Genomic DNA, 14963 nt, shown 5'->3' with positions numbered 1-14963 from the left:
ATGAGCTCACTATTTTGTGATTTTCATCTTGGTGTTACTCGTAAAACACCGATTGCGATATTTCTATTATACAATATAATGTTTCTCTGTTGAATATGATTAAATATATTTATATACACAAGAGGTGCGTTAAATTATCGCATAAATTCTAGTGTATTTCTTGCAGAAGATTTCAAAAAAAATTTTCTTTATGATTCACGATAGCAAGTGACCTATCTGTCATTTTAGCATATTATATTTAAAATATATAATACATATATGTTATAGATTATATATTTATATGAAAAGTATATAATAAGTTGTCTTTTGTTAGATATAAAATAATTAGATGAAATAATAAGAGTCAAAATAATCATGCTCGAATGTTATGTTGCAATAATTCTAAAATACAATAATAAATAAGTTTCTATTCTCTTTCTTTCTCTTTCACGAACTCGCATCTTGCTCTGAAGAATATAACAGTAACATGATGACATTGCTACATCTCTCGGAAAAAAACTTATGACTTTTAGAATTGACTTCAACACTTAAGATTAATTATTACATTTTGATATTTATTCAAACGTAATTATTTTTATCTTCATTCCTCTTTTTTTACTTCTAGTTTCCTTTAAGCTTCATGTAGAAGGCTATGCATATATATTTTTTCTGTAAGAAATATCGCTTTGTGGTGTTTACGTTATAAAGTAATTAGGAAATACTCTGTACGATAAAATAAGTTTCTATAAGATACATTTTTCTTTGCAAGATACATACATATATATAAATTCTGAAAAAAAAGAATATCACTTTTTATTCAGTGAAAAAATGAAAAAATTAATTAACAGTTTATTTTTCTAATTTTTATTATAGCTAACTAAATTATAAAATTAGAGAATTATATACAAATATTTTCTACAGGTATAATCACTTACAAGTAAAGTTATCTTTCCGTGACTCGCCGAATTTAATGAAATTTGTGGTACATTTGTAGAGTGAGCAAAAATAATAGACACGTATTTTTTTATATCGGCAATGGTGCAGATTTAAGGGGTGAAACTTTTCCGAAAAAACTTTTTCGGTTTTTCTCTTTCGAAGCGAATATCTTCGTAACTGTAAGAGGTAGAAAAAAAGTTCTATATACAATGAAAATAGAATGGTTTCAACAGTACTTCAGAAATATAATTAAAAATAAAATTTTATAATTATTTATTTATTTTTATAATAAAAATTATTTAAAAAAAATAATTTTTTTGATTACATTTCTGAAGCCATTCTTGAAGCCATTCAATTTTCATTCTAGAAATTTTTTTCTACCTTTTATAGTTTCGAAGATATTCGCTTTGAAAGAGAAAACCCAATTTTTTCCAAAGGGGTGTTTTACCCCTTACATCTGTACCATTGCCGATATAAAAAATACATGCCTATTATTTTTGCCTATTCTACAAATATACCAAGTTTCATTAAATTCGGCGAGTCACGGAAAGGTAACTTTACTTGTTAGTTATTTTCTTCGATTTTCTAGTGCATTGTATTGTTGGTGCTGTGTGTGATTCGTGAACGTTTTGTTCCGCTGAATTTAATATAGAATTGTTTTACGTGCTTTTAACGCGTTGACTGTCACGTCATTCATAATTATATGAACATTATTGAATTTTGCAACAAACTTCCAAGAAGCAAACATGTTTTCTTTTTAGAAGTCATTTTTTTTACTGTTAACGTCATTTAATGCGATAAGACTTCTTTGTTATTTATATTTGCATGTTCAGCTGCTCTAAAAAAATATGTTAATCATGTATTAATAAATACGTATCGCGTGGCAATCAACATATTAAGTATTACGAAAATGTGTCTAATAGTGTGAATTCCAGTTACCATTAGTATAAAGAGAGAGTTAATTTGAATGAATTTTGTACTGATAAAGGAGAAAGAACAATTGTCCCTGATCTCTAAGACGTAGCAACCTGAAAGTCGTCTACTTACGTTATACTTATTTGTACATGAGAAATAATTGCATAGAATACAAATAAAATCAATTTTTTGTAAAAAAAAAAAAAAAAAGTAAATTACTAAACAGACATTCACGTTGGAGAAACTCTTCAGGAGATGCATAAAAAAATATAAATGTAAGTTTCATCGAAAGCTTATAGCATAACATAAGGACGAGCGTGATACAGATATGTACTATGGTCTTTGACTAGTGTACTATAATTTGTTAAATTAAATTAATTATATATACATATATATACACACCCATACACGATTGTTTTAAATAATGCCAATAAATGTTTATTTATTTGATACTTATTTATCATACAATATATAGTTGTCCTTGTTTCTTAATGTGTAAAATTTTGTATATTATGTTAAGACAGATCTACGATGATTATCAAATTATCGATTATTTCTTTTTATATAGTAGTCAAATCATTTTTTATATTGACCAACAACGCATAAAATATATATATGATAACAAAAACGGGAAAAAATTGAGATAAAAAATATAATTAATTCTTTTTATTCCTTAATGTATACAAAATCGTTAATAACAGAAACTTTCATCAAAAATACATTTATTTTTTAAATTACGTAATCAAACGCTATGACTCGTATCAATAGTTTATATATATCATAAAATTATATCGCTTCCTAACTGCTTCGTAGTAAATACTTTCATTGTCAAAAGAAAATAAAATTAACTACACATCTTCCATTTGATTCTATAAATAGATAAGACGCATCTTTTCAAAAAGTTGTAAAATAAAATTACAAAACGTTATAATGCTGGTAAACTAGTCTTTGTTTTCTTTTAATCGTACATTGAAAAATTCAGGGAGATAACTTTTTATATATATTTTTTTGGTCTCATTACTTCTAACAATTGTTTATTGAACATGTCTTCCTCCACTGGCGTATCATCCGTTTTGGTAATTTTCTTAGCATTGAGATAAATATCATATGTACAACCATACATACCAAATACCAAATCGATTTCCTGTTTCAAACGTTTGTATGTGAGAGGACCATGTTGTGAATTATATAAGTAAATCTTATTCTTCGAAGACGCGCCGTATCGTGGTTGCAAGTTTAAAAGTTTTACGTTAACGTAGCTCACAGAGGATTGCGATTCCAATGACATTGTACTGTCTTCCTGTGTTGACGTTAGACTGGTCGATGTTCTGACCAACATGAGCCTCATATCAATGTCCTTGATTTTCTGCATCTCTTCAATAATGACATCAATATTGCGAGGTAACTCTGTCATATCTTTCAGTGGTGTCTTGGTCACGTTCTCGATGAAATCCTTGTGACTGACGATGACCTTCGCCAAGTTACCGTTCATGTCTTTGATCTCGTAATACGCGACGGCTTCATCGGAGGGCACAAGCCGTGCTTTCTTCCGCAGCTTCTGCACTCGATTGATCACTTCACGTGCTATTCCCTCGTTGTGCATCGCCTCGTCGGCAGTAATGTCCAGAAGGATCAGTATGCTTCCTTCACTGTGAGCCTCGTACTGCTTCGACAGTTGCTCGGCGGCCGGACCGGTGAAGCTGAACATCAGGCGTAGGTCCTGTTCCTCGAGCTTGTGACCCTGCACAACAATTTCCTTCGTGGAGACAAACTTCTGCAGCTGTTCGTCGGATAACTCTTTAATGGCTTGAATTATCTGTTTGAATTCGCCTTTCAAACGAGCACCGAGTGTCTTATGATCTGGTTCTGCTCTCAAGGTCACGCCATACTTCTCCTTGTCAGTAGTAACAGTTAACTTCTTGATGTTGAGCTCTTCGAGTATATATGACTTTAACGAAACAATGTCCCTTAATACTTTGTCATCTCGATGGATTACCACGATTTCCGGCAAAGGATATTTCGTGGGAATGATCTTCCTGTCGCGTACAATGCGACCCAATTGAATGACTGACTGCATGTGCGACACAGCCTTCTCTATGTCTTTGTTAATCAGATGATGTCGCGGATGTGATATCAGTTTGTAATGTACACTGCCATCAAAAACACTATAATCCTTGCTATATTCATCTGAAATGTTCGCGTTAGGAACTTGCTTCATGTCCTCTGTTTCATCAATAGGCTCAGACCAATTACTCGGCTGATACTTGAATTCCTCAGCAGGATGGTTTTTCTTAATATAGTGATAATCCGTATTGTGATAACCGAGATTCTTAGACTCATCATTCGACGAGATGACAACCCATTGGTATAATCGCTGAAACATGAATTCCGTCAAGAATGGTGTGAATGGTGCATAGGTTTGCACCATCGTATAAATTGCTAGAAATAGAGTCGTTAATGCATTATCACAATCTTCCATACCGTCTTCACCTTTGATGCGTTTCCTATTCATTCTTACGTACCAATTTGTGAGATTGTCTATGTACTTTATTAGATAGGGCACCACTGTATACAGTCTATACTCCTCCATCTCTTTCTTCACGAAGATCAACAACGATTGCGTGATGGACATAATCCATTTATCCATTATATTGTTGGAACAGGATTCTTGACTTTCGGCGATTACAAACCTGATCCCCAAATCTTGATACTGGTCGATGTTCTGCATTAGAAAACGGAACGCGTTGTACCACGGCAAGAAGATGTCCTTGATGATGTCTCGGACACCCTCCTCCTTGAACTTAAGATTCTCGGCTCTCACGACTGGCGAATTGATCAGATAAAGACGCAGAGCGTCTGCTCCGTATTTGTTGACCACTTCCATGGGGTCGGGATAATTTTTCTTACGTTTTGACATCTTTTGGCCGTCGGATGCGAGTACTAGACCATTGGCCACGAGGTTCTTATACGGCGCCTTGCCAAACAGTGCGGTGGATATCACTAAAAGTGTGTAGAACCAGCCACGCGTCTGATCGATACCTTCGGCGACGAAGTCTGCCGGAAAGATCTCGTCAAATTTCTTGGGATCTTGATTGAATGGAAAGTGAACCTGCGCGTACGGCATAGAACCGGATTCGAACCAGCAGTCGAAAACCTCAGGTACACGACGCAACGGCGGCTGTCCCGCGCGTTTCGACGGTATTGTCAGATGATCAATGTTCTCGCGATGGATGTCCTTGACTTTTGCGCCCGTCAATCTCTCCAGCTCCTCCATGCTGCCCACGCACACGATCTCTTCCCTGTCCTCGGAGATCCAAAGCGGTATAGGATTACCCCAGTAACGATTCCTGCTGATGGCCCAGTCGCGCGCATCACGCAGCCAATTGCCGAATCGTTTCTCCTTCACGAAATCCGGCACCCAGTAAGTCTCGCTATTTGTCACTAGTAACTTATCCTTGATTTCCTCCACCTTGAGGAACCAAGAGGGCACAGCTTTGTAAATAAGCGGCGTGTCCGTTCTCCAGCAGAACGGATAGCTGTGTTTCATTGTACTGTTGATAATCAGCCTCTTCTTAAGTTGCAAATACTTTATTATATCTTTGTCTGCGAGCTTGACGTACTTGCCGAGGAAATCATGAACCGGCTCTGTGAAGCAGCCGCAACTATCCACGGGACATACAATCTCTTGGTCCTTACGTATGATGCCGGCTTCCATGCAACATCGAAAATCATCCTCTCCGAAGTACGGGGCTTGATGGACGATGCCGGTTCCGGTTTCCGCTGTGACGTAAGCGTCATTCAGGACTCTGAAAGCACCTTTCTCTTTATAATGCAAAAAATATGGGAACAGTGGTTCATATGCCTTTCCTTTCAGGTCTGTGCCCTTCATCCGGTCTATTATGGTATAAGGACCCTTAAGGATTTGCAATTGAGCTTCCAATATGATATAAATGTCACCAGTTCTCTCATTTTTTACCTTTACATATTCAAAAGTAGGATTGACGCATAGTGCTAAATTACTAGGTAACGTCCAAGGAGTGGTGGTCCAGGCCAGTAGAGACACTCCTGGCTCATCCAGCAGGGAAAACGCTACAACGATCGATGGATCTACTACATCCTTGTAATTCTGACCTGCCTCAAAGTTGGACAATGGCGTGTTACAGGCAGTAGAATAAGGCATTACCTTGATACCTTCGTAGATGAGACCCTTAAGGTATAGCTGCTTGAACACCCACCAGATGGACTCCATATACCATGGATACATGGTCTTGTAGTCATTCTTGAAGTCGATCCACCGTCCCATCCGGCCGACAATTTGCTGCCATTCCGTGGAATATTTCATTACGATTTTACGGCACTCCTGGTTGTAAGCCTTGATGCCCATCTTGGCGACATCATCAGGCCCCTTGATACCCAGCTTCTTGTCAATCTCATTCTCCACAGGAAGACCATGGCAGTCCCATCCAAATCGACGCTCTACATGATAGCCGCTTTGATATGCGTACCTCGTCACGATGTCCTTTATGGTGCCGGCAAGGATGTGGCCATAATGCGGGAGGCCGGTGGCAAAAGGTGGTCCGTCGTAAAATGAATACTTTGGCCGGTTACATATAGCAGACATATGCATGCATGTACGAAATACATCAACCGACTCCCATAATTTCAACGTCTTCTCCTCCTCCTCCGCGAAGTTGATAGTCTCCGGAATATTCAACTTTTGAGAACGTAACGTCCCGTCGAAAGCATAACGTTTGACAATCATCTTTGACACACGTTCCGTACCACCGGCTGGAGGAATCCTCGACCCTCGTGGGCCTCGTGGCTAGGTTAGTACGAGCGAATATACATATATCTCATTTTAAGTGTAAAAGTGTACGCAAAGTGTAAGCAAGACGAACAGATCTACTTCACCAGCCGACGATAAAAATCTCCAGTTTTTTACTTGCGTGGGGAATTTATTAATTCCAGTATCTAGTTATTGTGATTGTGTTGGCACTGTATACCTGTATATTTGTTTTCATCAAATTTCACAAAGTTCGGTCATAATTTGAACGCTCATTTTCGGACATTTAGCGCGGTTTAGCTACATTGAATGAAATTTTAAAAAAAAAGTTAAAAAGCACGCGAAAACGATACGTATGATTTCTTTAACACAGGTACCAATGATGTAATTTGTTTGCTATTAATATAAAAATCTATTTAATACATATTTGCCTCTGTATAGAAATCTCCAGCGCACGGAAGTTTTTTTCTCTGCAGTTATATATTAATAATCTCTATTGGAGATGGTAACAATCACAATTTTTAATAAAAATCGAATATTATTAAATTTTATATTATACACGCACGCACGCACGCACGCACGCACACACGCATACATACATACATATCTATAAAACTAATAAATTATGAAATTAGTACCGTGTTATCAGTTTATCATAACGTCTTAAACATAATGTAAAGAAAATAGTATATTCTTGTGCAAGATGATTAACCAAGAAGGATGTTGTATTAACATGATTTATATCTGTTTTGTCATATATTTACAATTATACATTAAATATTAAAATATTATTAAAGTAGTTGTACAATATTTGGAATTATAAAGCAAAGCTTTTTACATTCTTGGTCTTCACTGATTTAAATACTGTAATATTATATATTAATATAATACACATGGCAGTTATATCCTAATAATTAAGTAACAAATGCCAACCTTAGAAAGACAAGTAGTATTTTAAAAAGAGAGACAGACATATATCTATTTCAATCAATGCAAATTAATTTTACTCTTAGTTCAACTTACTTTTCATTTTTTTTTCTAATTCTTAGAGTTCTAGTTCTCTTTGGTTAAAATATTAGTTTTAGAACTTCTAGTTCTAAAAATTAGAAAAACATAATGAATAAGTTGAATCAAGATTAAAGTTAATCTACTTTGGTGGAACTAATATTTGACATACGTAATAAAAAAAACTTCATATATCTAATTCCTAAGTATGAACTATTGATTTCTTTGGACTACAGGAATGTTAATACATTCGTTCAGCAATAAAATACGTTCAAAATCTTACAGAAATGATTGTTGAGGCTACATATGTATAATATAGAAAATAAAGATATTTACACCATCTTTTGTTATTTAATAACAATGAAATAACAAATTATTTTGTTATTTCAAACAGATATATATCATAAATATATATCACCTGATACAAGTATGACTAGATATCGAAATACATAACACAAATTCATGATTGATGCATGACATGCTGTACCCTTTGTTGGCGCTGACCGCCAACATAAATCACTTGTCTCGGCTCGTCCGGATGAATGAGCTCGTCCGTATGTTTCCACTGCCACTTTTTTTCGCTCTCCTTCACGCGTCTATAGTCGATGTAACTGATAACGCAACTCGCTGGTATCCATATAACGGCAGTAATGATTATCACAGCGCCCACAATATTATCTTTCAGAAAGCGCATAACTTTGTTGATGTTTATATCCTCAATTATATCCCAGAATCGTTCCACTACGTCCTGAATTGTCTTCTCACAAACACCCTAAAAAGGTATATGCATGTAATATACAATATTAGACAATAGAAATTGCTTTTATCAAATTGATTATTATAGTATATCTTACTTTGTTGCAAAAACCTTGAATGCATGGCGTCCCATCGGGTAAAATGTCTTGCTGATCTATCGGGAAGCACGTCTCGTTCAAATTCATTCTACAGCATCTTTTACACGCGTCAGCAACTATCAATAACGATAATGTTAATAATTATATCTTTCAGTATAAAATTAATTGTATAATGTATAATCAAATTTAAAAACAGTTAATCTTTAGACTTTTTCTCAATAATCATAGAGATCTTTATAGAATAATAAACAAATCTTCAATTTTTAAACTAAAATAAAGTATAAAAGGTCAAAAATTTGAAAAATAGCAGTTGGTTTCATTGATTGCATAAACATTTTCGTAAATCAACAATAAATTTGTAGAAATATTCTAAAATAAAACTTTTATCTTTTACTGATATAAAAAAAATGATATAAATTAACATAACGAAATTTTTCAACTTATACTGGTAGGTACCCAGTACTTAAAATAAAGTACATACTAGTATCGCACATGCAGCTTTGTAAATTTTGAGTCTCGCAATATGGTACACATTTGCCTAGACGGCATTGACCACGTTCGAGACAACCAGTGCCGTCTTTCATGGGCGGAGATCTCGGGCACTCGCTAGACGCTCCGGTGCAGCGTGATTCCTGTTCGCAAGTAGCATATTGCGCATCACGGCATTTTACGCCCGCAGGCATGTATGCGCAACCCTGGCAGCAAGGTGAATTTTTGTCACTGTTGGAAGAAATAAAAAAAAAGTGCCATTAAATACTGTTGAATATAAATAGCATAAAAAGTTTAATTGTCAAAATTAGAAGAAAAAAATACGAATGTATAATTCTAGGTAGCTTACCTGCAAACTGCTCCTTGATTACTTCGAAGCTTACAATTTTTGTCGCAACACGCGTCATTATCTTCCGTCCCTAAGAGACCTGCGTCGCATTCCTCATCGCCCTCGACTCTCAAATTACCACAGAATGATTCTTCTGGCTCTGAGAAACAGCGTCCAGATTTGGCTTGCAGGACCTTCCTTATGGATCGCAAGCTGCACGGAGAAAATCTCTAGGAGAAAAAAAAACATAAAAATGCAAAAAATAAATTTAAATAAAAACATGTAAGATAAAATATTAATTCCTTATTTAAAAAATAATTAAAATAATGATTTGTGATAGAAATGGCAATGCGAACAAAGTATATACTCTACCTTGTTATTTACATCATAGCCACTAACACTATAGGTATACATTAAGTAAGATCCACCTTGACTTGCACTTGGACTGCACTCCTATACACAGAAAAATATTAAAATTAAATTATAACATATAATAATTTTGAATAACAAAAACTCCTGTTTAAATCAAATATAAACTTGTAGAGAAAAGGGCACTTTTACTATTTGAATTCTTATATTTATTACATGAATTATTTAATGTTAGTTTCAACAAGTCTCAGAAATAACTTACAATATAGAGAGATATTTGAATAATAACTCACTGAGATATCTGGATCATGCTCGGAACCCCAATTATGACCGAATTCGTGTGCTGTAACTAAATCGGCTTCTCTTGTAATCACTCTCTGTCCATAATGATTTCTGCTAGAGCTTAGTCCCGAATTTAAATATAATGTATATCCGTTTTTGAAATATTCTGCAAAATATCAATTTTACTCACTTGTGACATGCAGTAACCCATAAATATCACTACGTATTTGATATAATAATAGATAGAGTAATAGTAAATATGCTTTTAATGTACCTGGTGTGCAGATACCACCCACCGAATTTCTACGAGGAGACCCTACATAGGCTAATCCGAGAATACCACCTTCGAATTTAAGATCAGTAAATAAGTGAGCCAAGCAGAAATCTTTATGGCTATATTCTCGACTAAATACCTGTATTAAGGCAAAATGTCATAACAAGTGACAATTACTTTCAGGACTTAACGACGTTAATTAATAAGAAATTAATAATATTTAAAAAATATTGATAATTAAAGCAGTTAATTTTAAAGGCGCTATTCTTAAAATTGTAATAACCTCGAGCAATGTACGGACGTCCCATTTCTCGCGCACCATATTGTAATGTGTTTCACCACCTCTCACTCGCGTTGGCTCACTATGAACGACGATCTTCTTAATAACAAAACCCATTCCTTTGAAACCGTCCTCCTCTTGATGTTCTTGCCATAAAGTGTCATTGTAAATCTTATGTACTCTATCAATCAAGCTTATCTGTGTGGAATAAGTTAATATTAATAAGTAATATAATATATATTTTCTTTTTATAAATAATTTATTATTTTTTTATTATATAAATAAATATGTTATAAATGTGTATGTTTACCAGATAATTAATTGTAGTTTTTGTACTGCTAGCACCCATTTCTTGGTAAAAGCGATAATCAGCGACTAATAGTAATGGGCACCTTGTTTTTGTCGGTGTATATTCGTAAGTCTCCGTTTGCCTTTTCACTCTACTACTGCTATTATCTGTCTCTGTATCATCCTCCTCAGAAATATCATTTAAAGTATAATCTGTAGCAAAAAAAGTAATATTATAATGTTGGAAATAATATAGAAAGGATAAAATGTTATTTTATAAAAAATAAATTAATATTCATATTTATAAAGAATCACATACTTATATCTTCTTTAACATAACCACAAGTCTTTGGAGTTCCATGTGTATGACCTTCTCCATCTTGGTAATGCTCCCAACTGAGTTTGACATCAGAAGATTTATAAATAATCATTGTTTGATTATCTAAATGAGATAGATGCCTCCAGGATGGCTATAACACAAATTCTCTTCTTAGTTACGGATAGCAAACTGTCCAGATAATCAAGAATAATAGCTCAAAAATTAAATAATTTATAATTGTCTAAAATGTAATTGTTTCAATATTTTTTAAATTAATTTCTTCAGCTTTAATTCATTATTTCTCATTGTTTACTCGAATAACTTGAATCATATCATAAGCTACCATTTGGTCAGGCAGATGTACTTACTTCAATATGGAAGGTTTCATCCGAGATTGTTATACTACCTGTCATGATACCGTCATCAATGTGCATCTGAGCATGAGACTCAATTTCTCCAAATACTCGTCCGTGGTAAAAATTATCATGATCTATGAAATAACACTATGAATTATGCTTATTTGCTGCTTTGTCAAATTATGTCATACCTAAATGTACAGTTTTCTCCTTTCCATCAGCATTGACCTCATATGCCTTAAAGTTGGAATGTATAACTTCTCTTCTAGGTGTTAAAATTAATCGGAAATGACTGTAGTTCAAAAAGATATTAAAAGAACATTAATAAAATGGAGAACACATCTCTTATAATATGTCAAATAATGAAATAATTAAAAATCTTACCGCCCATATGAATAAAATTCTAATTCACTTATTTTGTTGTATGGATGATAGCTATGGTGAATGCCTCGTTTTAGAATTCTATGTTGAAAGTGAGTACTATGAATTGTTTCATAATATTTTAAGCTCCTACGAAGTCCACCTATTAATATTTTAATAATATTAGATAAAAGGACAACTAATATAATTACACAAAACAATTTGCGATAAAAACAAATGCAATTTTCATAATTTTTCATAAAATTATTTCGGTAAGATGTTGAAACAAATCATTAATTTTTTAATGATAAATAAGTAAATGTTAAATATCTTGTTAAATTAAAGTTTAAAAGATTTTATAAGTCTCAATATATTCACACAAAAGAAAGGAAAATTAAGATATTTTGAAGAGAAACTGAAGTACTGTTTAGTTTGAACTATTTAAACTTCATTCTCGAAATATCTTTTTTCAATGGAGATAAAGAAAATATTTACAGAGAAGATATTTAGATGCATATCAATTTTTTCTTCAAATTTAAATGAGGGATTTTAATTCTTTGTGTTAATCGCAAATCAGCTTGTGGTGTGCTAGTTAAAAAAGTGGCAGTATAAATTAATATACATCTAACTTACAAATACTTTGAAGAGTAAGCAAAGTGCAGTAGATAAAAAAAATGTTTCGTTTTTCCATTGTGAGTGGAATGCATTAACAATACAATGCTAGTAGACGAGAAGCACAACTTTCCTTTGTTTTTTATAATGTTTACAATCTTACACTTCCATCATCAACAATAATCCACGATGTGTCACTATCTTATGAGCCTTTTGGACACGATTTGCAGTTTATAGCGTAACGTGAAGGAGAAGCGCAAAATTTTATGGCAGATTACTTAAGTATCGTTTCTTTATTTACATTCGTCATGATGACAATGAATGACAAACAAAACGTAACATAGGTTATGTTACGTCAATCATAATTTCGATCTTCGATAGTCGAGCCAGCGCACACGAATGGCGCTCGTTCGAAATTCTCAATCTCTGAAATACAGCGAGTAAGCAAGTTGATGTTTCTACAAGTTTCGACACATAAAAAAATATAAACATACAAGTATGCTCGTACATGCATTAAATATATATAGACGCATTTTATGATTGGATTATGACAAGCAACAATTTTCTTTAATTTGATATATAGGATACCTCTGATAAATCTCTACCACCTGAGCGACTCATCCATTGTCGTAGTCTTTCTCATATCCAAAATAATAGAATATGCACAGTCATTTACTCGTCCATGAATACTACCTTTTATAAGCGGTCTATGCACTACTCCTTCCGAAACCTGAAGAAATTTCTTTTTCATAATCATTGGAAAAGATTTATTATCTATAAGATCAAGACGCTCTATGTAGAAGAGACTATATATAGAATTTGTTTTCTTTATAAAAAAAAATTATGAAATAATAACCTTTTGATAATCCAACGATATTGTAAATGTGAAAATAATAATTTATTTTAATGTCATATATACAACAAATATAAATTTACGTAAATGTTTCAACCATCGTTTTGGTCGTCTTCAATGCTAAAAAATAATAGACAAAAAAAAATAATTATAATTTAAAAATTGTAAAAATTATTTATATTCGCAAATACATATATATATTCGTAGTTATTATATGTATAATTCTTGTTATCATAATGTGTGTGGTAATTTTGGTAAATTATTAAAACCGACTGAATGAATTAAGCTGTAGTTGCTGCTAAGTAAAAGTTTATTGTTAAAATTGACTGCTCTCGTTATTGTGTGTTCAATTAGTTTTAGTAATATACCAATGTTACCATTATATCATAACAAAAGAATTATACAAATAATGATTACAAATATTTATCAATATAAATAACTTTTATAATTCAAAAATTATAATTATTTTTTGGAATGAAGAAGATTAAAACATTTACCTGTATTCTAAACTTCCAACTATAAGCACCAATCTCCACACCCGGAATTAATTGGTTCACTATGGTTATGATGAGGAACTATGTAACATAACAAGCATGTATGCCGCTACATAGCTCAAACACAGGTAGAGAGGGAAAGTCTAGCGTGATATTCGTTGGTTTGCAAAATCCACTTTATTGGTATTGTGATATCACGTAATTTTTGGCGTTTCGTCCCGGCCTCCACTACTGGACTCATCAGTAAGGCATTGTAGTGGAAGCCTACCTTATACGCCTGCAAGAGTTATTCAATCGAGAATCTATATATAAAGAGATATGCGCGTATCTCAGCACTTGCGAGAATTTGCGAATATCGATAGACCTCTGATGGCGAATCGACGTAGTAATATTCTTCGCAATATTTATCTAAAGTAATATATATATGTATTCCCTCTCCCCCAACTTGTGCGCCGAACAATCGTCGGCCTCGAAACGCAACTCTATTTGAAAAGTCCCCCCAAATTGCGCGCCGAACTATCGTCGGTCTTGAAACGCAACTCTAATAATCTGAAATAACGTCCCCTTAATTAAATTTGAGCAACTGTTACGATTATACAAGCAACATGGAATTTAGATATTAAAGACATAAAACAACGACCAATTAAACTGGAAAATAGTATAAAAACCCGTGCATTAAATCCGTTGGATAATGACGATAATTTGATTGTTGAATTACTTGTTACAAAATAAATAACATTAAAGAATTTGATTCAATGTTGAAAATTTCAAATGAAGCAGTGATACAGTTTGTAAGTTCTTATTTCTTTATTGCATTCTAATGTCCATATAGAACTCATGGATGCAATAATAATTTTAATTTTAATTTTAATTAGTTGTCATATATATCCCATCTATTTGGGATATACGGCATTTTTAGCGAGCGGGATTCTGTGCCGCAGCACAGACGCTCTATTTAAGAAGTTTTTGTTAATTCTAACAATTATACATTGCATTAATGCATAAATGTTGATAAATCTTAAACGTTTAAAGATTATTTTCAAAGATTTGAAGCTATTTAAAGATTCCAATTTTCATTCTGAACAATAAAAATTGTCATATATTAATAAACAATGCAAGTTACGTCGTCATTTTACATCTTATTTATAGATTATTTGTGATTTTCTTATGAATTATATACGAGTGGC

General features: G+C 33.3%; 2 protein-coding genes across 2 annotated transcripts; both read right to left on the bottom strand.

The window, feature by feature from the left end:
- Positions 1–2726: 2726 nt before the first annotated feature.
- IleRS (Isoleucyl-tRNA synthetase) lies at positions 2727–6592 on the bottom strand. Its single transcript, XM_018542810.1, has one exon. It carries the CDS (start codon positions 6590–6592, stop codon positions 2825–2827), a length of 3768 nt encoding a protein of 1255 aa, XP_018398312.1. The 3' UTR covers positions 2727–2824.
- A 1437-nt stretch (positions 6593–8029) lies between these two features.
- Positions 8030–12593, bottom strand: Tace (ADAM 17-like protease Tace). Its single transcript, XM_018542867.1, has 14 exons — positions 12451–12593; positions 11842–11980; positions 11649–11749; positions 11470–11591; positions 11102–11252; positions 10805–10995; positions 10498–10692; positions 10215–10353; positions 9952–10106; positions 9662–9742; positions 9311–9519; positions 8954–9192; positions 8473–8588; positions 8030–8390 (listed from the first exon to the last, which is right to left on the bottom strand). Exons 1-14 carry the CDS (start codon positions 12506–12508, stop codon positions 8079–8081), a joined length of 2208 nt encoding a protein of 735 aa, XP_018398369.1. The 5' UTR covers positions 12509–12593; the 3' UTR covers positions 8030–8078.
- Between the last annotated feature and the right edge of the window lie 2370 nt (positions 12594–14963).

The sequence above is a fragment of the Cyphomyrmex costatus genome, unplaced genomic scaffold, assembly GCF_001594065.2.
Source record: "Cyphomyrmex costatus isolate MS0001 unplaced genomic scaffold, Ccosl1.0 scaffold35, whole genome shotgun sequence".
Taxonomy (NCBI): Eukaryota; Metazoa; Arthropoda; class Insecta; order Hymenoptera; family Formicidae; genus Cyphomyrmex; species Cyphomyrmex costatus.
Note: the sequence above shows the minus strand (reverse complement) of the source record. Positions and strands in the feature narration are given on the sequence as shown.

Bases quoted from the DNA above. Each gene is read 5' to 3' on its own strand.
- Tace (XM_018542867.1), bottom strand. From the start codon at position 12,508: ATGGAAAAACGAAACATTTTTTTTATCTACTGCACTTTGCTTACTCTT. The intron at 10,354-10,497 runs GTTATTACAATT...GCCTTAATACAG, and splicing joins ACGTCCGTACATTGCTCGAG to GTATTTAGTCGAGAATATAG. The intron at 9,520-9,661 runs GTAGAGTATATA...TTTTTCTCCTAG, and splicing joins GCTATGATGTAAATAACAAG to AGATTTTCTCCGTGCAGCTT.
- IleRS (XM_018542810.1), bottom strand. From the start codon at position 6,592: ATGATTGTCAAACGTTATGCTTTCGACGGGACGTTACGTTCTCAAAAG.